General features: G+C 36.1%; 3 protein-coding genes across 8 annotated transcripts; 2 read left to right on the plus strand and 1 right to left on the minus strand.

The window, feature by feature from the left end:
- Positions 1-489: 489 nt before the first annotated feature.
- Positions 490-20934, minus strand: LOC126968246 (cuticle protein 8-like). Of its 4 annotated transcripts, none has more exons than XM_050813132.1 (3): positions 20911-20922; positions 20443-20691; positions 490-881 (listed from the first exon to the last, which is right to left on the minus strand). In XM_050813132.1, the coding sequence occupies exons 1-3, from the start codon at positions 20920-20922 to the stop codon at positions 579-581; spliced, it is 564 nt and encodes a 187-aa protein (XP_050669089.1). In that variant the 3' UTR covers positions 490-578. The 4 variants fall into 4 exon arrangements, with proteins under 4 accessions (XP_050669089.1, XP_050669088.1, XP_050669087.1 ...); XM_050813131.1 differs by lacking the exons at positions 20443-20691; positions 20911-20922 and adding exons at positions 968-1216; positions 1400-1427; XM_050813130.1 differs by lacking the exon at positions 490-881 and adding an exon at positions 12209-12592.
- Positions 7196-8559, plus strand: LOC126968245 (cuticle protein 8-like). The gene is made up of 3 exons (XM_050813129.1): positions 7196-7328; positions 7853-8101; positions 8187-8559. The coding sequence occupies exons 1-3, from the start codon at positions 7317-7319 to the stop codon at positions 8487-8489; spliced, it is 564 nt and encodes a 187-aa protein (XP_050669086.1). The 5' UTR covers positions 7196-7316; the 3' UTR covers positions 8490-8559.
- Positions 16721-25605, plus strand: LOC126968244 (cuticle protein 8-like). Of its 3 annotated transcripts, none has more exons than XM_050813125.1 (3): positions 16721-16795; positions 24902-25150; positions 25236-25605. In XM_050813125.1, the coding sequence occupies exons 1-3, from the start codon at positions 16784-16786 to the stop codon at positions 25536-25538; spliced, it is 564 nt and encodes a 187-aa protein (XP_050669082.1). In that variant the 5' UTR covers positions 16721-16783; the 3' UTR covers positions 25539-25605. The 3 variants fall into 3 exon arrangements, with proteins under 3 accessions (XP_050669082.1, XP_050669084.1, XP_050669083.1); XM_050813127.1 differs by lacking the exons at positions 24902-25150; positions 25236-25605 and adding exons at positions 17416-17664; positions 17750-18123; XM_050813126.1 differs by lacking the exon at positions 16721-16795 and adding an exon at positions 24766-24793.
- The last annotated feature ends 346 nt before the right edge of the window (positions 25606-25951 follow it).

Below are 25951 nucleotides of genomic sequence, written 5' to 3' on the forward strand. Positions count from 1 at the left end.
TACACTACTATATTGTAAGACTATCATGGTATCAGTTATGTTGTACGCCCACCTGTTATGTGGTTGTACGGGTATTCAACCATCAAGGAGTTGTAGGTATACAACAACTATTTGTAGTTTAGATTGAAGGGCGCAGATACTACTGAAATTACTGAATATCGCATCCAGCTAAGTGAAGAAGTACATTTGTGCAGCTGTTCATAAGTTCAGGATTACTTACAGGAATATAGAGAGATTGAATCTAGAGAGACTGATGTAGTATGCATTATATTTTTACTCGTTCTTACCAGGCAAACGTTGTTTTACCACATAGATAAAGTACCACGCAGCCGCATTGTATGAAGTGTCATATGTAATGAAATATCACTGACTGAATCTTTTGTATTGCAAATATATAGGATTTCTAATGTTTCCATTCATTATTTGGTCATTTACGTGGTTTTATTGTTACTTGTTATAAAATTCAAAATAAAAATGGAAAACCGGAAGAAGAAAGAATATTCTTATATTATAAATATTTTAATAAATAAATTTTAACCAGCTATCATTTGGTAAATGCGAATAATTGCTGTTCCCAATTAGTGGTAGTATTGGTGTGCTGGGGCAGCATAGACTGGGGCAGCCTTGTAGGCGACGGGCGCAGCGTAGACGGGAGCGGACTTGTAGAGGACGGGGGCGGCGGTGGGGGCAGTGTTGTGAACAACCGCGTTGAAGCCGTTGTGGTCGTCAGCGGAGTACTCCACGGTTCTGATGGAGCCATCAGCCTCGTGAAAGGAGTAAGATCCCTTCACGACGTCACCGTCGCGGACTTCTTGTTGCTGCTTGTTGTCACCGGTGTGTCCGTCGGCGACTGAGTAGTTGTACTCGTACTTGGGGTAGGCCTGTGATGACAACGGGAACACTTATTAGAACACATTCCGCCTCATATATTTATAACAGACACGAATAACAAATGCGGGACACTTACGATCTCTTCTTGGTGGGTGACGACCTTAGCGATGGGTGCGGCGTAGTGGACTGGTGCGGCGTGGTAGGCCACTGGGGCTGGTGCTGAATGGTACACGGCGGGAGCAGAGTATGAGAGAGCCACGTGAGCACCGGGCTGGTCATGACGCACGATGCTCTGGGAGGAGACTGCTGAAGCTGCGGAGTAGTGTGCCGGAGCTGGCAGGAGACCGGCTGATGATGCCGCGACCAGCGCGCAAAGAGTTACGATCTGAAAATATAAAAAATAATTATATAACAGAAATTATTTTTAAAAGGGCACTGTCTTAGTTTAATATTTTATAAAATCTATTAGAAGTCGTATTAGGAACTCAAGTTTAAAATACTAATAACAGTATGCGCATTCGCTTGCTCAAAAATCTAAATAATTATGTATTGATTGTAATAATCTTACTTTTGAGAACATGTTGCACGTTAGTTTATTGAATGTATAATGAGAAAATGCTAAATAAAATTTCATTATATAGCTTGGCTTCATCGCTAAGTTTAATCTGGTATGTCAAACAACCTTGCTCGAGGGCTATTTAGAAATGACATGGTCATACGGGTCATAGTCGTGGACCCACGTATCAATAAAATATAATTCTTACTAGAGTACCGATAGATGTGGTCCTGCATTATTAATTGTTTCAATAATTATAACCAAAAATAAAACAGGAAACGATAAAGGGGGCTTAGGTTAGAAGTTCAAAAAATCTTTATTTATAATATACTTATTTCATTAACCGAATAGTATTTATGTACATTTAAAAGAATATAAATTCATATTATTTATATATTCAAATATATAAGGCAAGCGTGTGTGGGCAAGTCGGTCGTGGGAGACCTCGTAGAAAAGAGTAATGAATGTAGAGGAAGCGCGTGAGGTTTGTAAGGATAAAAGCAAATGGCATTCTATTATCTCTGCCTACCCCGACGGGAACAAGGTGTGTGTATAAATTCATATTAGTCTAGTAACAAAAAAATCTGTGTCGTGATATTCTCGTGCTATCACTGCAATTTTTTTGGAGCTTTCATTGTTACGTTTTGACTTTTGTTGTTCATAATTCGGTAGTTTCTGTAGTTCTATGTCGCTGTAATAGTTCCCATAATACATATCTTAATATATGTATTTCTTTTGTGCGTCTGTTGTAACTGAACTCCTCCTAAACGGCTAGACCGATTTTAAAGAAACTTTCTGTGTGTCTTCAGATGGATTCGAGAATGGTTTTGATTCACAATTGAACTACCTCCTAAACGGCTGGACCGATTTAGACGATTTTTTTGTGTGTTCCAGTGAATTTGAGATTGGTTTAGATTCTCAATTCCGTCCATATATCTTAAATATCTTAAATGTATATATATTTTTTTTTGAGCGTATGTTGTAATTGAACTCCTCCTAAACGGCTGGACTGATGTTAATGAAAGTTTCTGTGTGTCTTCAGATGGATTCGAGAATGGTTTTGATTCACAATTGAACTACCTCCTAAACGGCTGGACCGATTTTGACGATTTTTTTGTGTGTTCCAGTGAATTTGAGATTGATTTAGATTCTCAATTCCGTCCATTTATCTAAATATATATGTTTCTTTTGTGCGTCTGTTTTAACTGAACTCCTCCTAAACGGCTGGACTGATGTTAATGAAACTTTCTGTGTATCTGCAGGTGAATTAGAGAATGGTTTAGATTCACAATTGAACTACCTCCTAAACGGCTGGCCTGATTTTGATGATTTTTTTGTGTGTTCCAGTGAATTTGAGATTGGTTTAGATTCTCAATTTCGTCCATATATCTTAATATATATATTACTTTTGTGCGTCTGTTGTAACTGAACTCCTCCTAAGCCGCTGGACTGATGTTAATGAAACTTTCTGTGTATCTTCAGGTGGATTCGAGAATGGTTTCGATTCGCAATTGAGCTACCTCCTAAACGGCTGGACCGATTTTGATGATTTTTTGTGAGTTCCAGTGAATTTGAGATTATCCATATAATATTAGAATTCTCCTGCTAACGTGTATGCTATTGAACTACCTCCTAAGGGCTGGACCGATTTTTCAAGACGTGTGTACAGGACAACGTCTGTTGGGTTCACTAGTATTAATATTATAGAAAACTTAATCCCTTTTTGTATTTAACCCAGATTCTTTCATTGATTTTTCATTATTATAATGATAATAATCAGCATCATAACACAATACCTTAACATCAAAAAATAATACAGAAAATATAAATTGTAGTTCATTTTTTGATAATGATATCCTAGTCATGCTTGTTTTGCACACCGTAACAAAATGACGATGTGTCGTCATTGACGTCAGTAGTGGGCATACTTTACCTTTTTGCGTTTCTTTACCTTAACCTTAGGTTTTAAGGAAGCTCGAAGCCCAAGGACCGATTTTGCTGAATGGCTGCGAGCCTTGTACATTAACGCACTCTGAAAGATAGTGCGTTGGTTTGAAACGGATAATCTGCACTTGAACAGTAAAAAAACAAAGTGTTTACGGTTCACTACACCAAACACAGTGGAGGTACAAACCAACGTACTTATAAATGCTAGAGATTGGAACTTGTGGACACTACGGAGTTCTTGGGCATCACGTTAGATAAAAAGCTTCAGTGGGGTCCACATATTGCCCAACTAGCAGATAGACTCAGCTCTGCGGCATATGCTGTTAGAAAGATTAGAGAGTATACGAATATTGCGACCGCTAGATTAGTGTACTTCAGTTATTTTCACAGCATCATGACGTACGGTATTTTACTGTGGGGTCAGGAGGTCCACACGATTTTTTTTTTATTTTTTTTTAAATTTGTTTGATTATGAGTCAGCATTAAAAAATACACACAACTTCAAATTTTCACCCATCTACGATTAACAGTTACTTTTGTATCGTGATTTTAATTTCGGCAATACAACGTGTTGCTAGTGTTTTATAAAAAAATGCTCTGTCGTAAATCCTATTACTCCACAGCTGAATATCTAAGTGATGGGACAGCCTGGGACTAGATTATGATTATTTTATAGCGATAGAAATGACGATGGAATAGAAATATATTTTTATTGAAAAGAGCGCAAAAAAAGAATGCTGGGAGAGTTTCTTGCGCCGCTTCTCCTCGGAGCGCCATTTGTTTCCGAAGCGGTAGTAGTATCTAGTATATTGGAAATGACATCAAAAAGAATACTAAAGGAATCAATTTTGAGAAAATAAATCTTTTAACCCCAATCATGAAAAGTGTTTAATTAAAGCCAGAAAAATATTCATGCGTTCCTTTCAAAGGGAAGCCAGGTGCTTGAAAGCTTAGCTGAAAATCAAACCAAACCCCAGAGTGTCTGCTGATTGATAAACAAATTATAATAGACAGGAAAAGGTTCCAAATGTCAAATAGAATCGACGAAGGCATTTCTTTTGTCTCGAAGGTGTACCACCATTTTGGCTTGCAAATGCACAACAGTTGGTAATTTAGCAGAATATTCCGTTACTGTAATCAACAAAAACTCATACACTTCTTTACACAAAAAATGTTGTTATATGACAAAATACAGGCCAAGCTGCGCAATTGCAGTTTAAAACTTAAATTTCAAAAGAGACTTCGACAATAATAATAAAATAATAATTACATAGCTTAGATTTAGATTTTTGTTATACTTAGTTGTATGTAATTAAAACACTTATTATTTGTTTCTAACTATCCGCTAAACAATTCTCAATTGATTATTGCAGACTTTCAAATTTTTCATAGTTTTTTTTCACCGGTTTTAGTTTTTAACTCACTTTTAGATTTGTAATAATGTATCGATAAACGAAATTAGCATGTAGTGTTTACCTTTAAATGCATACTCTGCATATGTAATTTTAATTGTTAATTGTTTGAGAAATATTTTTATGTAAAATCTCTGGTAGACCAATAAATAAGTAATTGTACAAATAAATACTTGTTCAAGCAATATTATAGGGACCAGTTGAAAAATTAAAATAATACTCTTTTACATCATAATATGTAATGAGACCATTGAACTATTAATTTTTTTGAATAAGATATTTACCCCAAACAATATAGACTTTGATTAATTCTAATATCATGACTCAAAATCGTGCCAAAATCCAAAAATGAGACAGAAGAGTAAGTTTGAAATATTATTTTTTGGAGTAACCCATTTTGATGAGAGTTTTACTGTTACATATAATTTTGTTTTAAGACAATATGACTTGGTTGTCTGTGTAATAATTTAAATCTATTAAATTTTGAATAAAATCCAAATCAAGGATAGTTTGCCACTTAAATTAATTGTACGAGAACGAAGGACTGGTACAATACTTCAGTGAGAACCCAATTCAAATCGGTGTTCAAAAACCAATATCTACCACTATATATAACAGACAGAAAGATATTTCTAAACTTTCATGTAAAATAAAAGTTGATTTTCCATAATTTCAAACCAGTCTTACGAATTTTCGATCAGGTCAGGTGTTTTGACGCGAGCTTAACATTTTATACCCATCCCAAGAAAGGTGCTCATCGCTAAAGAAGTTTTTACTTCAAAAATTCATCTAGTATAGAATATTTCATAGATAATTCTATATACGACGAGCTGATTAATATGTCAATCAGTTATCTACAACAAAAATTATCTTTATTTATCATTCTTATTATAAGCCATGATAAGCTTATAATTAATATTAACATTGGTGATAATTTTATAGTTTCAGTTGTTGTATTATTATAGGATCGTTTTATTGTTATAATATTGCACCTTTCATATTTGTGTTTCTTTAGGTGTTAGAGCAATTCGTATGGACAGAACAGATTCAACTTTTTAATCGAATGTATAGAATAGTAGTCTTTTTGCTTAACATATTTTCTTTTGAAATGCTATTTCAAAATATTTTATATACTTAATAATATAAAATAATATAATAACTCCTTTATTTCAGGCTACAAGGTCCATAAAATAAATACCTTATAGTATACATATGATATATAAGTTAAATCTACGTCACATTTTCGCGGCGATGTGATGCGCGGGTTCGGAAAACGACCCCCTTCGGCCACAGCTGCACGAAGGAAGGTCGATATATGTTCTGTCGGGACATGAACAACAAAAGAGTTGAAGTCTACTGCGTGACGCGTCACCAATTTTTCGACCCCCAACCGGAACCTTTTCTTCTCCACCAAGTACTGAACAATGTCGGAGGCCTTGGTGGTGTGGTGAAAGCGAGAGACGTAGATATACGTCGCTGGGATTACGGGACGCAGGAGCTGGTTCTGTCCTATCGGTGCTGTGCCACATTGGTTGTGACTAGGAGGTCTCCTCTTCTTCCGCTCCACCTTAATGAAGCCACCCTTGTCGGTCAGACCCTTCCACACAGTTCTACAAGTGGGTTCGTTGCGGGCGTGCCCGCTTCCACTTTCTGTCCTCAGCACTGTCCGCTTTCTGGGTTGCTGGCGGATGGCAGCAGCATAGTCACGTTGAGGTGTTGACGTAACGACAGCAGGCGACGCCTCCCAGAGGGGAGGAGGTGAGGGACGGGCGGCAAGTACATTAATTTCTAAATTACGACTCACTACTTTTATGTTAAAGTAAATATCACCTGTAAGTCTAAGAAAATATGGAAGAAATCAAAGCAAGGAAAAATAACCTTTATAAGTATAATAAGTGAATCTGCCACCACTCGTATTATCACAAATTCTAAATACACTAACCGTTAGTTTGAAAGACATGTATGTAGAAAAGAAAAATTATAAAATTAAGATTGGAAAAATATTTAAAAGAATGATAGAAAATATTGTTGTATTATTTAAACGTATCCATTATCTGTTGTAAATACATATAAATATATACTTATTTTTCCTATTGAGATCAAATCCTGTCCTTAAAGGCCGGGTATGCTCCTGTGATTCCTCTGGTGTTGCAACTTAACAGGTGACTTGTACGCTAGTGTGTCCTCCATAAGAAAAATAACTGGTCTTATAGTAAAATAAATTTATCTAAGGCACACTAAACGCTCGCATATAAACCTAAGAGGTATTTCGCGTTTGGCTATTTTTAAATAAAAATTTTAAAAGTCCATAGAAATAGATCGAATTCAGATTCACATAAATCATGACTGTTCACTGATGAAATGAACTTGTATTTTTGTGAATGTACCTAATTGATATATTAAGTACGCAACCCGTGCAGTGACCTAGAGCAAGGTCGAGAGATACATTAATCTTGTTCTACAACTTCCACCACTTGTCCTCTAGAGTTATTTCAATCACATTCAGAAGTATATAACGACTGATATAGTTACAACAAATATCATTGCACGTATTAGCATTTCACATCAACATGTTTAGCAAAGTGAGTGTCTAATGACAATTTATAGTTCATAGCAAAATATACAGTCCATTCTCTCTGTAACGTCGTTAATAAGAAGTAAAACGTGCTATAACAAAATCGGACTATTATCTATAACGAATATTATTATAAGCTTACAAAAGGTTCTGCCTAAATCCTTGAAGTGCCAAATTTTTTTATTGGGACACCCTGACGTTATTATAAGCAAGGCGGTTATGTTAACTATAATATTGGATATTATTGTTTCTATAATTCTAATTAGTTACTAATCGCACTAGGCACCTTTCGTGTAATATAAGTCGTCAACTAACTTTAAAATGTTTGAAATAATTTAAATATCTATTGAAAGGAATAGAACTATAAATTATTGTAATGGGCTAAATATGTTTCGTTTTCCTTCTTAACATAACATAAATTCTTTATAATACCCACTTCTTTAAAAAGGAGTCTTCACTGTACATAACATAGATCTGCTTACAACGTATGTTCTTTAAAAAATGTCTAACGCTTATTTTGGAACATTTCAGATCGTAACTCTTTGCGCGCTGGTCGCTGCATCATCAGCCGGTCTCCTGCCAGCTCCGGCGCACTACTCCGCAGCTTCAGCAGTCTCCTCCCAGAGCATCGTGCGTCATGACCAGCCCGGTGCTCACGCTGCTCTCTCATACTATGCTCCCGCCGTGTACCATTCAGCACCAGCCCCAGTGGCCTACCACGCCGCACCAGTCCACTACGCCGCACCCATCGCTAAGGTCGTCGCCCACCAAGAGGAGATCGTGAGTGTCCCGCATTTGTTACTCGTGTCTGTTATAAATATATGAGGCGGAAGTGTTCTAATAAGTGTTCCCGTTGTCATCACAGGCCTACCCCAAGTACGAGTACAACTACTCAGTCGCCGACGGACACACCGGTGACAACAAGCAGCAACAAGAAGTCCGCGACGGTGACGTCGTGAGGGGATCTTACTCCTTCCACGAGGCTGACGGCTCCATCAGAACCGTGGAGTACTCCGCTGACGACCACAGCGGCTTCAACGCGGTTGTTCACAACACTGCCCCCACCGCCGCCCCTGTCCTCTACAAGTCCGCTCCCGTCTACGCTGCGCCCGTCGCCTACAAGGCTGCCCATGTCTACGCTGCCCCAGCCCACCAATACTACCACTAAAATGTTTTGATAGCTATGTAAGATCACGATGCGTGCTTATTTATTGTAAATAAATAGTTTTGTAAATAAACATTTTTTTTAATAATTTCATTTCATTCATTCAATCATACATAGCGAGAATTAAACCAAGCTAAAGTTTACGCATTTAAGATTGTTAAGAGTGTTTGTAATAAATAGTAGATAGTTAAATTAGTAAAAAAATAGAATGAAATACCTATCACGTGGCCTATATCTATTCCTCGAGACCTAAGAACCAGTTAAAACGGTCTCCAAACAAGGACCATCACGTTATTATAACATAAGCTCACAGTTGTTTTGGACTTGTGTGACATAACTTTTTGTTAAACTTACTTAGACCTTGAGATTTTGAAACTTGTAACATAGTTCTTATTAACAAATGAAAGCAAATGCAATTAATTTGCTTTACTTACAGAATTGTAATTATAAGATGATTTAATTAAATAATACAGAACGAGTTTCGTTTTGTAGACCGTCACCGTCATGAAAATATACATATGTGTACTGTGTAATTTGCGCAGCAAATTTTCAAAGGCGCTATTGCAAATTATACAGAAATATATTTTTTAAAAGATTCATTACACAATTTGATTCGATATCAATCATTGTCATTCCTATAGTAAATAGTCTAATGGCCGTATTAACAAAACATAATTTGTTTTCATTCAACTTCAACAATATTATATAGGGACCTATGCCTACAATTCGACCAAATCAAGTATTTATCTGAAGGTTGCCGTATTTTTAACCGAGTTCAAAATAGGAGGAGGTTTTCAATTAGTCGGTATCTTTTTTATGTCTGTTACAACAAAACTTTGTACTGGGTGAACTGATTTTGATAATTTTTTTTTTATTTGAAAGCTGCTGCTTCCCGTGTGGAATTTTTGGATTCGGTGTCATCCAAGATAGGTTTGTAACTACATACAAAGTTATAGGTGAGATATGCCTGAGTCGTGAGGAGGCGAGAGGCGAGAGCGGGTCGCGGCGGAAGGACACCGATTCCAAAAATAATATTAATCGTAACTAGAATTAGTTTAATGAATTAGATTGTATAAAAATACGCAATTACTTTTATACTTTTTACTGCATATTATATCTATTGTTTTGTAATAGTCTTATTGAAGTCGGTTGTTTTTTTGTTATTTTTTTTTAACATCAGAACTTCAATAGGGAAAAACAACTATTTAAGAAAAAGGTCTCAATTAAATTCTAAGGTTTAACACCAAAAAATTCAAGAAGTTTATTTGCTTGTCGTGAGCCATCAAATGTACTGTGCATACGAGTTATATATTTTACTCAAACGAGTTTCTACTATTTCAAAGTGCTTTATAGTTTGTTAACATGGCTCAATGACGTTTTATCCTGGTTCGCTTAGAGAAAAAACAAAAACGAAATTTTACAATTACAATTACAAAACTTATTTTATTATTTTGTGAACTAAGACTTACATATAACGACTACTTATTGCATAAGCTATCACAATTGATAATAAATAATATATCTTTAGTTTTTTTATATAGATTAAAATAGCCTATCATAAGTCGCTTCTTCATTGTTAGGGTCCTCGCGTCGTCACTGCTAGATACCTACTTTGCTAAGTCCCAGACACTGTTGTTATAAGTCTGCTCTTAGAATGTCCTCCTAAATGAGTATCGTAAGAAGGTAGGTTAGACTAAAAGAATAGTTATCGTCGTTTTGGTGCCTACCAGTTTAAAAGGCATTTCTTCTTTCAATCACCCAGTCATTTTGAGTCCATGAGCTTATGTTTTTCGTTCATACAGTTTGAATGCCTCGTAAACACAACAGATGTCACAGGCTTTTAATCAATAAATCTTATTAAACTTAATCTACGTTCCCACTTTATAATTTTGGTGGGTATCACCAAATGATCCTTCATCTTTACTAATAATGTTATTATTGATCATAATAATTTACGACCTTAGCAAGAGAAACGTGTCCTTCATACTTACTATCTTGACACAAACGATCGCGATACAAAAGGTCACGGTTAACATTTTTACAATGTGGGTCATATAATTCAGAGAATTTACCGATTCGTAATATACTGTATTCTTAATAGCCAAAAGAGAGCTTGTATATACAGAATGCCAGCTAGATGGTAATCTAGTTACCTACCCCAGCCGTGTCTCATTCTAGCGCCAAGCATAGTGATCACCTCCGCCCAAATTCTCTTGCAACACCAGAAGAATCACAGGAGATTTGCAGTCCTTTAAGGAAGGTGTACGCGCTTTTTTTGAAGGTACCAATGTCCTATCGTCCCGTAAACACCGCACAAGGATGCTCATCACTATTGGTTGTAGTACGAGTTCCTTGAAAACCGCACTGTAGTGGTGCGCTACTCATCCAGATGGTGGGGATGATATTCTAATTTGTGTCTTGTCGTGCGAATTTGGCATTTTAATTAATATCAGTATGGCTGTAGTTTGCTTGAATAAAAGCTACTTGTTGGAGCAATTGCACTTTAGACACACTCAGTAGACATATGTACATCCAAACATATGTCAACTGTGGTCTAGGTGCGTTTTATAAAATTCGTAGTGATGTTTTAGTTTACCAAAAACATCGCGTGATATTAGTAAGAAAAATAAAAGAGAAAGATCTTTTTAAAAACAAGGGTCATCAAACTTGATAAAAAATATCATTACATATTTTTTTGCAAATAAAAGCGTGTTAAATTGTGATTGCAAAAGAAAAATAATGAAGGTGTAATCTTGCTAAATATTCTTTATTATTAGATCCTTACATATGAAATATTTGCTCTTTGGTTAAGAATTCCAAAATCAAATTTATACAGCTATTTACTCATGCATTTGCGTTTCGAAAACCGTATTTCATTTGTTTTTTCCTCTTTAGTTTTTCATCTTTGCGTCACTCGGTTTACAAAATGGAAAACTTGAAATATCATGTTATTTACGAGTACGAGTTCCACCGTGGCACCAGTGCTGCAGAAACGGCTCGAAGCGTTGTGATGATGGGTATGGCTGCGATGTCGCAAGAGAAAACACAGTGCGTTTTTGGGGTGCGTTTTGTTTTCATTCTGGAAATATCGCCCTGCAGATCAAGCCCCGTGAACGGCCGGCGATCAAAGTTGATAATGAAAAATTTAAGGAATTGGAAGCGGATCCATCACAAATCACATCCAAACTAACTGCAGGCAGTTAGCGATAAAACTGTTAGTCCACTTGAAGCAAATTGGGAACGTAAAAAAACTTGAAAGGTGAAAAAGCTTAGACAACTGCGTTACATTACTCAACCGGCACAATATGAAGGAATTTTAAATCGAATCATTACATGTGATGAAAAGTGGATCATGTACGATAATCGGAAGCGCTCATCGCAATGGCTGAACCCTGACGAGCCAGCAAAATCCAGCCTCAAGCGACAATTGACTCAAAAAATGTTACTTGTAAGCGTTTGGTGGACTAGTGCCGCTGTTGTTCACTATAGCTTTCTTAAATCTGGCCGGACGGATGTCTATTGTCAACAGCTGCAAACCATAATGGAAAAGCTAGCCGCTAAACAACAGAGGTAGATCGCCACTGCTGCTTCAGGACAACGCTAGACCACACACCGCACAACAGATGGCTACCAAATTAGAAGTGTCAATAGGAATGTCTATGTCTGAATTTTGACTATGTCCAATCAATTCAAAAAGTAAGACCGGAAGAAAAAATACTATGTATATATATTTTTTTAATTTTATTTAAATGTTATAATTTAATAATTATCTTTTGGTAAATGCCAGTCATTCATTTCTTTAATTAGTGGTAGTATTGGTGAGCTGGGGCAGCGTAGACGGGAGCGGCCTTGTAGACGACGGGCGCAGCATAGACGGGAGCGGCCTTGTAGAGGACGGGGCTGGCGGTGGGGGCGGTGTTGTGTACAACCGCGTTGAAGCCGCTGTGGTCGTCAGCGGAGTACTCCACGGTTCTGATGGAGCCGTCAGCCTCGTGGAAGGAGTAAGATCCCTTCACGACGTCACCGTCGCGGACTTCTTGTTGCTGCTTGTTGTCACCGGTGTGTCCGTCGGCGACTGAGTAGTTGTACTCGTACTTGGGGTAGGCCTGTGATGACAACGGGAACACTTATTAGAACACTCCCGCCTCATATATTTATAACAGACACGAGTAACAAATGCGGGACACTCACGATCTCTTGGTGGGCGACGACCTTAGCGATGGGTGCGGCGTAGTGGACTGGTGCGGCGTGGTAGGCCACTGGGGCTGGTGCTGAATGGTACACGGCGGGAGCAGAGTATGAGAGAGCCACGTGAGCACCGGGCTGGTCATGACGCACGATGCTCTGGGAGGAGACTGCTGAAGCTGCGGAGTAGTGCGCCGGAGCTGGCAGGAGACCGGCTGATGATGCAGCGACCAGCGCGCAAAGAGTTACGATCTGAAAATATAAAAAATATTTATAGAACACAAATTATTTTTAAAAGGGCACTGTCTTAGTTTGATATCAAACAACACTGTGTAAAGAAGTAAATAATATTTTGTAAAAAATATTAGAAGTCGTATTAACAACTCAAGTTTAAAATACTCATAAGAGTATGCGTTCATTTGTTCAAAAATCTAAACAGTTACGTATTGATTATAATAATCTTACTTTTGAGAACATGTTGCACGTTAGTTTATTGAATGTGTAATGATAAAATGCAAAATAAAATTTCATTATATAGCTTGACTTCATCGCTAAGTTTAATCTGGTATGTCAAACAACCTTGCTCGAGGGCTATGTAGCAATGACATGGTCATAGTCGTGGACCCACCCACCAATAAAATATACTTCGTACCAGAGTACCCTCTAAATGCTATCCTGCAATATATTTTTTAATAATAGTAACCTAAAATAAAACAGCAAACGATAAAGGGGGCTTAGGTTAGAACTTCATAAAAATCTTTATTTATAATATACTTATTTCATTAACCAAATAGTATTTATGTACATTTTTAAAAGATATAAATTCATATTAGTCTCGTAGCAATAAAATGGTTATGTCGTGATATTTTTGTGCTTTCACTGCTTTGTTTTTGTAGCGTTCTTTTTTTTCTTTCTTTCCTTTTGACTATAGTTGTTAACATTTCTGTAGTTTCTATAGTCTCATGTAGTTTCTGTAGTTCTATATAATTAACAAATAAATACTTTTTGTACTAAACCCAGATTCTTCATTGATTTTCATTTTTGTAATGATAATAATTATTAACATCACAACACCTTTACATCTAAATATAATACATAAAAAATAAATCGTAGTTTATTTATTGATATTATCATCTTAGTGATGTTTGTTTTGCACACCGTAACAAAGCGGCGGTGTGACGTCATCGACGTCAAGTCCAGAGATAATCTAACCTAATAATACTACCCGTATTGTATTTATACAGAAAATTTGTGGGCATACTTTACCTTTATGCTTTTCTAAATCCTTAGATTTTAAGGAAACTCGAAACACAAGGACCGATTTTGCTGAATGACTGCTAGACTTGTACAATATGAAAAGTGTTTAATTAAAGTCAGAAAAATATTTATGCAATAGTGCGTTCCTTTCAAAGGGAAGACAGGTGATTGAAATGTAGAATAAAATGCTTAGCTGAAAATCAAAGCAAACCCCAGAGTTCCTGCTGATTCCTAAACAGTTTATAAAAGACAGGAAAAGGTTCCAAATGTCAAATAGAATCGACGAAGGCATTTCTTTTGTCTCGACGATGTACCACCATTTTGGCTTGCAAATGCACAACAGTTAGTAATTTAGAACAATATTCCGTTACTGTAATCAACATAAACACATACACTTCTTTACACAAAAAATGTTGTTATATGACAAAATATAGGCCAAGCAACGCGATTGCAGTTTGAAACATAAATTTCAAAAGGGACTCCGACAGTAATTGTACAAATGCCTGAACAAGCAATAGTATAGTGACCAGTTGAAAAATTAAAATTACTTATACTCTTTTACATCATAATATGTAATGAGACCATTGAACTATTAATTTTTTTGAATAAGACATTTACCCCAAACAATATAGACTTTGATTAATTCTAATATCATGACTCAAAATCGTGCCTAAAGCCAAATATGAGGCAGAAGAGTAAGTTTGAAATTTTGTTTTTTGGAGTAACCCATTTTGATGAGAGTTTTACTGTTACATATAATTTTGTTTTAAGACTTGGTGTTCTGTGTGATAATTTAAATCTATTACATTTTGTATAAAATCCAAATCAAGCATAGTTTGCCACGTAAATTAATTGTACGAGAACGAAGGACTGGTACAATACTACAGTGAGAACCCAATTCAAATCGGTGTTAAAAAATCAATATCTACCAGCTGCCTGCCTGCTATATATAGCAGACAAAAAATATTTCTAAGCTTTCATTTAAAAAAAAAGTTCATTTTCCATAATTTCGACGACAGTCTTACGAATTTTCGATCAGGTCACATGTCCTGACGTATGTTACAATTTTATACCCATCGCAAGAAAAGTGCTTAACGCCGCTAACGATGTTTTTACTTCAAAAAAAACTACGTTTAAAAAAACTGAAAAGTATCAAATAACTAAAAAATTAATTTAATACCCCTTTATCTTTAATATTAATAAAATGCTATTATTTAAATGTGCTACCTATTGATAGGTTTTAAGTCGGTGCCAAGACCTAAACAAAATAAAACTTAATAATATAAACAGCTTACTTACTGTAATTATTAAGGTTGTCTGGGTTGTCTTGTTCTAGACGAAGTTATCCCGCTCAAAGTCACGCGTGGCGAGTGTAGGTACTTACTATTACATTTGGCCTGGCACCGACTTCAAAGCTATCAATATGTAGCACATACAAATAATAGTATTTTATTAATATTAAACGTAAAGGTGTATTAAATATAATTTTTAGTTATTTGATACTTTTCAGGTGAAGTCGGTTTTTTTAAACCTAGTTTTTTTTATGTTTTGCTTTTTAGTGTCAGTTAATAATTATAATATGTAATCAACCTGAATGAAAACTCCTAAAAAGCCGTACATAAAAAACAATTATATCATCGAGGTAAACAAAAATTTTCATAAAAAATGTTCATATAATGAAAACTACTTGGCCAAACTATGTAATTTTTAATGGGACCAAATGGCATCTATTTTGCATCGAACTAAAGAAAAATTACGTTAATCGGATCATAAATCTCAGAGTAATCGGTGTACATACATAAAAAAAATACCGATCGAATTGATTACCTCCTCCTATTTGAAGTCGGTTAAAAATTGTTCCAGTATAAAACATAGATAAAGATATCAATCAGTTCCCTACAACAAAAAAATTCTTTATTTATTATATCTATTATAAGGCATGAGATAGCTTATAATTAATGTTAACATCGGTGATAAAATAGTTCTTATAATTGCAATTTTTTAATTATTATAGGATTGTTTTATTGTAATAATTATGCACCTTTCATACTTTTGTATCTTTAGGTGTTAAAGCATTTCGTATGGACATAACAGATTCAACTTTTTAATCAAATGTATAGAATAGAAGTATTTTGCTTAACATATTTTCTTTATTGTAATGACATTGATATAGTTAAAATTACGACTCGCTACTTTTATCCTACTAATATTATAAATGTGAAAGTTTGTATGTCTGGATGTAAGTTTAAACTTCTTTAACGCAAAATCTACTGAATAGATTTTGATGAAACTTTACAATAATATAGCTTACACAACAGAATAACAAATAGGCTATAATTTATAAAACTATAGTGTGAATTATATAAAATATAAAAGAAGTGTGATTGTTACTAATGAATACAACTAGCGCCATCTCTTATCAACTAGCAAGGAAAAGATCAATACAATTTATATGGCAAAGCAACGTTTGCCGGGTCAGCTAGTGTTAAAATAAATGTCATCTTGTAAGTCTAAGCAAAATAAACTGAGAAGCCTTAACCGGAGAGGTATTTCGAGTATGGTTATTTTAAAATAAAAATTTTCAAAAAGTCCATAAATATAGATCAAATTTAGATACTATTATTCACTTAAATCGTAACTGTTCACTGATGAAATGAACTTGTATTTTTGTGAACGTACCTAATATAAGTACGCAACCCGTGCAGTGACCTAGAGCAAGGTCGAGAGATACATTAATCTTGTTCTACAACTTCCACCACTAGTCACCTAGAGTTATTTCAATCACATTCAGAAGTATATAACGACTGATATAGTTACAACAAATATCATTGCACGTATTAGCATTTCACATCAACATGTTTAGCAAAGTGAGTGTCTAATGACAATTTATAGTTCATAGCAAAATATACAGTAAATGCTCTCTGTAACGTCGTTAATAAGAACTAAAACGTGCTAAAACAAAATCGGACAATTATCTATAACGAATATTATTATAAGCTTACAAAAGGTTCTGCCTAAATCCTTGAACTGCCAAAATTTTTTATTGGGACACCCTGACGTTATTATAAGCAAGGCGGTTATGTTAACTATAATATTGGATATTATTGTTTCTATAATTCTAATTAGTTACTAATCGAAATCCTGCCAACTTTAAACTGTTTGAATATTTTAAATATCTATTGAAAGGAATCGATATAATTATATATATAAGAGAATGTATGTTTGTATGTTCCCTTATAACTCCTAAACTATTCGACTGATCTAAATGAAATCTTTTGTAATAGATTCGTTGAAGCTGAAGGAAGGTTTACATTTATATATAATTTATATGGAAAAACGACGTTTGCCAGGTCAGCTAGTATAACTATAAATAATTGTAATAGGTAAAATTTGGTTCGTTTCCCTCCTTGTCATTACATAACATAATTCCTTTATAAGACCCACTTAGTTAAAAAAAATGTCTAACGCTTATTTTGGATCATTTCAGATCGTAACTCTTTGCGCGCTGGTCGCTGCATCATCAGCCGGTCTCCTGCCAGCTCCGGCGCACTACTCCGCAGCTTCAGCAGTCTCCTCCCAGAGCATCGTGCGTCATGACCAGCCCGGTGCTCACGTGGCTCTCTCATACTCTGCTCCCGCCGTGTACCATTCAGCACCAGCCCCAGTGGCCTACCACGCCGCACCAGTCCACTACGCCGCACCCATCGCTAAGGTCGTCGCCCACCAAGAGGAGATCGTGAGTGTCCCGCATTTGTAACTCGTGTCTGTTATAAATATATGAGGCGGAAGTGTTCTAATAAGTGTTCCCGTTGTCATCACAGGCCTACCCCAAGTACGAGTACAACTACTCAGTCGTCGACGGACACACCGGTGACAACAAGCAGCAACAAGAAGTCCGCGACGGTGACGTCGTGAAGGGATCTTACTCCTTCCACGAGGCTGACGGCTCCATCAGAACCGTGGAGTACTCCGCTGACGACCACAGCGGCTTCAACGCGGTTGTTCACAACACCGCCCCCACCACCGCCCCCGTCGTCTACAAAGCTGCTCCCGTCTATGCTGCGCCCGTCGCCTACAAGGCTGCCCCAGTCTACGCTGCCCCAGCACACCAATACTACCATTAAAATGTTTTGATAGCTATGTAAGATCATGATGCGTGCTTATTTATTGTAAATAAATAGTTTTATAAATTATATTTTAATCAATTTCATTTCATTCATTCAATCCTACATAGCATGAATTTAACCCAGCTAAAGCTCACGAATGAAAGATATCAATTATAAAGATTTAAGGCAAATAGACCAAGAGATAATGTGTGCACACAAAACTAACTTCCAAAACATTATTGTCTGTAATAAATAGTAGATGGTTAAATTAGTAAATATTAAAAAAAATACCTATCACGTTACTTCTACCTATTCCTTGCGACGGAAACACCAGTAAAAACCGTCTCCAAACAAGGACCATCATAGTTATTATAACATAAGCTCACAGTTGTTTTAGATTTGTATTAGACCTTAAGATTTTAAAACTTGGAACATTGTTCTACTTAACAAATGAAAGCAAATGAACTTCATATAATTATAATTATAAGATGATTTCATTTAATAAAACAGAACGAGTTTTATTCTGTGGACGATCGCATGTATAACGCCTGACAATATTTTTAGTTAATGAAAAGACACATATGTGTACTGTGTAATTTGAGCTGCAAATTTTCAAAGGCGTTTTTAAAGATTCATCACACAATAAATCATTTGATTCATTCTCAATCATAGTAATTATTTTAGTATTTTTCAAAAGACTAACAGCCGAATTAACAAATTAAAATTTGCTTTCGACGACTAGAATATAACATAGACTATAAGTTGTTCGAACGAATGAAATGTTTTTATGTTTATCGTAGTTTTCTTAAATATCAGAACTTCAAATTCAACTATTTCAACTATTTTAGAAAAAGGTCTCGATTAGATTGCTCAATGACAATTTATCCTGACGTCTACCATCTCGCTTAGAGAAAAAACAGATATAAAAGTGGAAAATTTAAATTGAGTTACAAAATTTATTTTATTATTTTGTGAACTGAGACTTACATGTAAAGACTACATATTGCCTAAGCTATCTCAAATGATAATTATTAATCTAAAGATTTTTTCACATAGATTTAAATACCCTATTAAAAGCTCCACACATAAGTTTTAAGTTACTTCTTCATCGCGTCTCCACTATTACATAGTTCCGGACAGCAGGTCACTATTGTCATAACTATAACTTTTAGGGAGAGGACCTAAATGATTTCTAGGTCGAGTTTGGTAAGAGTTACTGTCGTTTTGGTGCCTACCAGTGTTAGAAGATAATATCTTCTTTCGAACACTCAGTCATTGGTGTTCCATTGCCTGCTTTTCGGTAAGAGTTATCGTCGTTCTGGTGTCTACCAGTATTAGAAGGTAAATTCTTTTTTCAAACACTCAATTGTACTTACGTCTCATACAGTTTGACTACTTCGTTAACACAGCAGAAATCACAGGCGTCAACCTATAGTCAATAAATCTTATTAAGCATAACGTACGCTCCCAGTTTATTAATTATACCAACTAAATAGTCCTTTATCTTAACTAATAATGATATTATTGATCATAAATTTTACATGATTGGCAAGAGAAACGTGTGTACTAATTACTATCTTGACACAAACGATCGCGATACAAAAGGTCATGGTTAACATTTTTACAGTGTGGGTCATATAATTCAGAGTATTGAGAGCACTGGTCAAACTTTAGAATGATCGATTCGTAGTATATGGTATTCCTAATAGCCAAAAAGCTTAACAAAAAACAACCGACTTCAAAAACACCATTTGTGGTGGGGATTTTGTAAATAAAAGCGTGTTAAATTCTGATTTCAAATGAAAAATAATGAAGGTGTAATAATGCAAAATCTTCTCTCATATTCCGTCACTCGCAAATAAATTCCAATTTACAGGCTGAATTTGTATTATGTCAAATCAATTCAAAAAAAGTAAAACCGGAAGAAAAAGACTGCGTATTTTTTAAATATTTTAATTATTTGTTTAAATGTTATAATTAAATAATTATCTTTTGGTAAATGCCAGTCATTGATTTTATCAATTAGTGGTAGTATTGGTGAGCTGGGGCTGCGTAGACTGGGGCAGCCTTGTAGGCGACGGGCGCAGCATAGGAAGCAGCTTTGTAGACGACGGGGGCGGCGGTGGGGGCGGTGTTGTGAACAACCGCGTTGAAGCCGCTGTGGTCGTCAGCGGAGTACTCCACGGTTCTGATGGAGCCGTCAGCCTCGTGGAAGGAGTAAGATCCCTTCACGACGTCACCGTCGCGGACTTCTTGTTGCTGCTTGTTGTCACCGGTGTGTCCGTCGGCGACTGAGTAGTTGTACTCGTACTTGGGGTAGGCCTGTGATGACAACAGGATTACTTATTAGAACACATCCCGCCTCATATATTTATAACAGACACGAGTAACAAATGCGGGACACTCACGATCTCCTCTTGGTGAGCGACGACCTTAGCGATGGGTGCGGCGTAGTGGACTGGTGCGGCGTGGTAGGCCACTGGGGCTGGTGCTGAATGGTACACGGCGGGAGCAGAGTATGAGAGAGCCACGTGAGCACCGGGCTGGTCATGACGCACGATGCTCTGGGAGGAGACTGCTGAAGCTGCGGAGTAGTGCGCCGGAGCTGGCAGGAGACCGGCTGATGATGCAGCGACCAGCGCGCAAAGAGTTACTATCTGAAAATACAAGAAATGAATATCTTATGTAGTTGAGTAAACATTATGGGGCCATTGACTTTGTTTAATTACAATGAGCACTGTGTCTAAAAATAAATTTGTTTGCATAATGATATTAAAAGTTATATTGGTAACTCAAATCTCGATAATAATAGTTAGTAAATGCCATTAGTACGTGTTAAAATATAAATAGTTACGTATTGATTATAATAATCTTACTTTTGAGAACATGTTGCACGTTAGTTTATTGAATGTGTAATGATAAAATGCAAAATAAAATTTCATTATATAGCTTGGCTTCATCGCTAAGTTTAATCTGGTATGTCAAACAACCTTGCTCGAGGGCTATTTAGAAATGACATGGTCATACGGGTCATAGTCGTGGACCCACGCAACAATAAAATATAATTCTTACTAGAGTACCGATAGATGTGGTCCTGCAATATTTGTTTCAATAAAAGTCAAACAGATGAAGGCAGTGAGGCCTGTACACCAGCTCTCAAAGAAGAAATATCTGCAAAAGGCTGTGTGTTTCACGCGTTTTCGTGTTATCGATAATTTTCATCTACATTTCTGATCAATTTTCAGCCACTGTCTCGACGGGGATATTATTGCCCAGCAGTTGTTAGAATTTTAATTGGTATCTTCGAAGAGCGCAAAAAACCTGTCCGTTGATGTATGTTGGCTGCCACACTGTTAGAGGTGTTTTGTGGATACACGATTGCCTTTGAGAAGCCCTTTCAACTGTATACAAACCTTTTATTTTGATTTGGCTATTACTACAAGTAAGCTCAAAATATATTATTTTTTTAATTTTGAAGCAACTTCTTTAGGCATGTTGAGAACTGAACTCATGTTACTGTTATATATATTATGAAAAAGATATATATATACCAGCTGCCCCGACAGACGTTGTTCTGTAGATAAATAAAAAATACTGTTTTATAGGAATGCGCCAATAATATTTCAAAACATCTAGAATTATTTCTTAAAAAATGCTCCCTGTTGTTATAATGAAATTGTTTCACAGCAGAACTGTCAAACCGTGCGTCACTAATTTATCTAATAGAAAATATGTCCATACAAAACAAATATTGAAAATAAAAATAATTATGGGTCCCAAATCGAAATAAAAACTATCCTATCTCTCAAGTCGGACCAAACTGCACTCCATTAAGTAATCTCCATTAAAATCCATTCATTAGTTTAGGAGTACATCGCGGACAAACAACGTGTCACGTAATTTATATATATTAAGATAACACAGGATAGCACGAAAAAAATTTTGTTAGAATTAATTGCCGGGAATTAGAATATTGCATAAAAACCAATATTAGACACAGTTGTTAAAAAATCCAACTATAAATAGATGATTACTATATTCATAAGTTGTAAACATAGTTTCTACTACAAAAATTCATAGATATTTACTAAGAACCGAACAGAAATACTTACAAGTTTTTGGATCTACGAAGTTTAAACTTCTAACGTGTTGTGCTAAGGCAAATTTTTAGTATAATATACCTATATTTATTCTGTCTATATAAATAGGTGATTGAGGTTACTGGATAAATTTTAATTAAGTCTTCTTAGCTTTATAACTCAGACAGTTGGTCCTTATCTAAAAATTATTGCTATATCTTCATTTAATATAAATTTATTAAAGTTTTAAAAAACAATGATTTTTATAAGCACTAGGTTCTCAGTCATGTGTGTACGCGGACGAAGGCGTTGGTATGATAGTTACTAAATAAAACTATTATTTTATTTATGCAATCCGTAGGTCTTCACGAGAGCACATAATTGAAATACTGCCGTAGTTCCCTTAACTCAAAAGCTATTTATTCTCAATGGAGTTTATGTGACGCGACCATAAAATATAAGTGCCTCTCTTTCAACCGGGCGAAATAATTCAAAAGTCTCATTCAATATATTATCGTTTTCTTTTTTTAGTTATTGAAGAATTAAATTTTGAACGATTGTAATAAGAAATTCTGTACCTTTATTTTGTTATCATAACTTATCAGTATTGCCTGCCACTATTAAAGCATATTTATTTTCAAATATCATTCAGGTTAAAGCATTATAATGTATGTAAAAGGCATAAAGCGGGCTGGAGGTTTGGAAATTCATGGAGATTGAAGAGATGATCCTCGAACCTTATCTTTAATCCGTGAGTGATTAGAGAAAAGAAAGATCAGATAATCCAGTGGGAGGCTCCTTTGCACAGGATGCTGGCTAGATTATGGGTACCAAAACGGCGCCTTTTTCTGCCGTGAAGCAGTAATGTATAAGCATTATTGTGTTTCGGTCTGAAGGGCGCCGTAGCTAGTGAAATTATTGGGCAAATGACACTTAACATCTTATGTCTCAGGGAGACGACCGCAATTACAATGCCGCTCAGACCTTTTGGGTTTTTCAAGAATCATGAGCGGCACTGCATTGTAACATACAGGGTGTATCAGTTACCATCAGTTGATCGTCTTGCTAGTCTCGTCCGTATTGGCATGAAAAAAATCCAATGATTGAAAAATTAAACAGTACCTTGGTGGTAGTAAAAAGCGGCAGTTCATTTGAACACCATTCAATTTAATAAATTGAAAAACCTTTTACTTTTCTTAAAAAAATCGTTGTAATAAGACAAAATACCAAATTCTGCGCAAAAGAATCACTGATAGAATTATTAATAAATGAAATTACTTTCCTGCAAGCAGTATTTTATTGTCTTCTAGCTGGCTGCACTTTGCTTTTCATATAAATGTTTATTAGTGTAACCATATTATTAATTGGTATTCCAAAGCTGCTGATGCATATTATAATCAAAATTTTATATAAATTTGACCTATTCAGCATATAAAAATGAACAACAGCGCCACCTACCCGGCAATTACGTAGCTTCGTCGGAGTGGTCATATCGTCCTCGTTTAAGGTGAACACACATGTTTTGGTTGGTACTGTGGATTGTACTTATTCAGGGAACAGTTTTAAAATTTTGTGACTGAAAAATAAATCTATCTATACTTTAACGGCCGTTCCCAATATACTATCTACAAATAGAGATAAATTACTACCTTCTACTGTCAGTAATTAGCTGTCAATAATCTGAAGCTGACCCAATATACCCGATAAGTCATTCTTATCGCCTTATGTTGGGACGCGTGAATTGCAATTTTCATACAAACTTCTATCGCTAGGAAGCTATACGTCCTCCCATTAACAAACAGCGTGTACGGATAAGGTGAGTTATCTTCGATAAGTTTATTGGGACAGAAAAGTCAACGATAGTTACGATTTTTATCTCAAGTAAGAGATAGACTGAATATTGGGAACGGCCGTAAAAGAGCGGCCCAATCTATCCATTATAATGTAATTTAGAAAGAAAAACCAGCTGCTCATGAATATCCGCATTAGCAGGTCAAAAATGTAGACTAGAAAGTAGAGGAGGAATTACAATGGGAATATCCCCAAATCAGTCATACGACATTGGCCGGACGATTGACGGAAGTTTTTCCAAATGGTGAAGCTATGCAAAAGTTTGTATCGAATCCGACGGTTATAGATTGCTAGACATCAACGTATTTTGCATCAGCAATATTGAAGAAAATCATACCAAAATCAGATTTTTTCGAAACAGATAGACATGGTGGCTGTACAATCCTGTTATAATATTAAGCACATAGCTGTTGATATAATTTAATTTATCTTATACCCTGGTTTGTTCGCGACGCGACATTACAGTGTCGATTACACATCTCCAAGTATAATCAACCAGTAAAACTTCAGTCAAAATGAGTTAAAACTTGAATGTCAAATCATATAAATATTGATTTTATTTTTTAATGGAAATCGACGAAAAACTGCTTATCGATTAAGTAATTCGAGTTAAGTAATTTCAGCAGATTTTTTTGTGGAATAGCACTACTATACGAAACCCGTGCAGTGACCTAGAGCAAGGTCGAGAGATACATTAATCTTGTTCTACAACTTCCACCACTTGTCACCTAGAGTTATTTCAATCACATTCAGAAGTATATAACGACTGATATAGTTACAACAAATATCATTGCACGTATTAGCATTTCACATCAACATGTTTCGCAAAGTGAGTGTCTAATGATAATTTATAATTCCTACAAGAATATACTTTTATAATTCTGCTATACATTGCAGGTATTAAAAAGAGTCTAATGATTATTTTGGAACATTTCAGATCGTAACTCTTTGCGCGCTGGTCGCTGCATCATCAGCCGGTCTCCTGCCAGCTCCGGCGCACTACTCCGCAGCTTCAGCAGTCTCCTCCCAGAGCATCGTGCGTCATGACCAGCCCGGTGCTCACGTGGCTCTCTCATACTCTGCTCCCGCCGTGTACCATTCAGCACCAGCCCCAGTGGCCTACCACGCCGCACCAGTCCACTACGCCGCACCCATCGCTAAGGTCGTCGCCCACCAAGAGGAGATCGTGAGTGTCCCGCATTTGTTACTCGTGTCTGTTATAAATATATTCAGCGGAAGTGTTCTAATAAGTGTTCCCGTTGTCATCACAGGCCTACCCCAAGTACGAGTACAACTACTCAGTCGCCGACGGACACACCGGTGACAACAAGCAGCAACAAGAAGTCCGCGACGGTGACGTCGTGAAGGGATCTTACTCCTTCCACGAGGCTGACGGCTCCATCAGAACCGTGGAGTACTCCGCTGACGACCACAGCGGCTTCAACGCGGTTGTTCACAACACCGCCCCCACCGACGCCCCCGTCCTCTACAAGGCCGCTCCCGTCTACGCTGCGCCCGTCGCCTACAAGGCTGCCCATGTCTACACTGCCCCAGCTCACCAATACTACCATTAGACGTTGTTAGCTTTATATAATAATATCGATTGCCTATTTATTGTAAATACATGTTTTTTAGCCATTATTTTATTTTTGTAGTACCTACCTTATTATCTATAACGAATTACATCGACTTAAACCACCGTATTAATAACATTCAAAACCAACTGTAACATAGACTTACAAGAAAGCATATATTTTTTACTCCAATGCTATTAATTTCATCAAATTTTATGACACTTCATTGTTAGCCATTCGTGTCATAACCATGATTGGCACCAACATTCATTGAACCATTTTTACAGTCTCTTAAATAATAAACTAACGGAGTGAATAGTATTCATTCACAAAATAAAAATATTTACTACCTTTACTTCCTGCAGTGTAATTATCAATAGAGCTTTCTGCACGTGTCAAACTTAGTTAATTAT

Source organism: Leptidea sinapis, chromosome 15 (assembly GCF_905404315.1).
Source record: "Leptidea sinapis chromosome 15, ilLepSina1.1, whole genome shotgun sequence".
Classification (NCBI taxonomy): Eukaryota; Metazoa; Arthropoda; class Insecta; order Lepidoptera; family Pieridae; genus Leptidea; species Leptidea sinapis.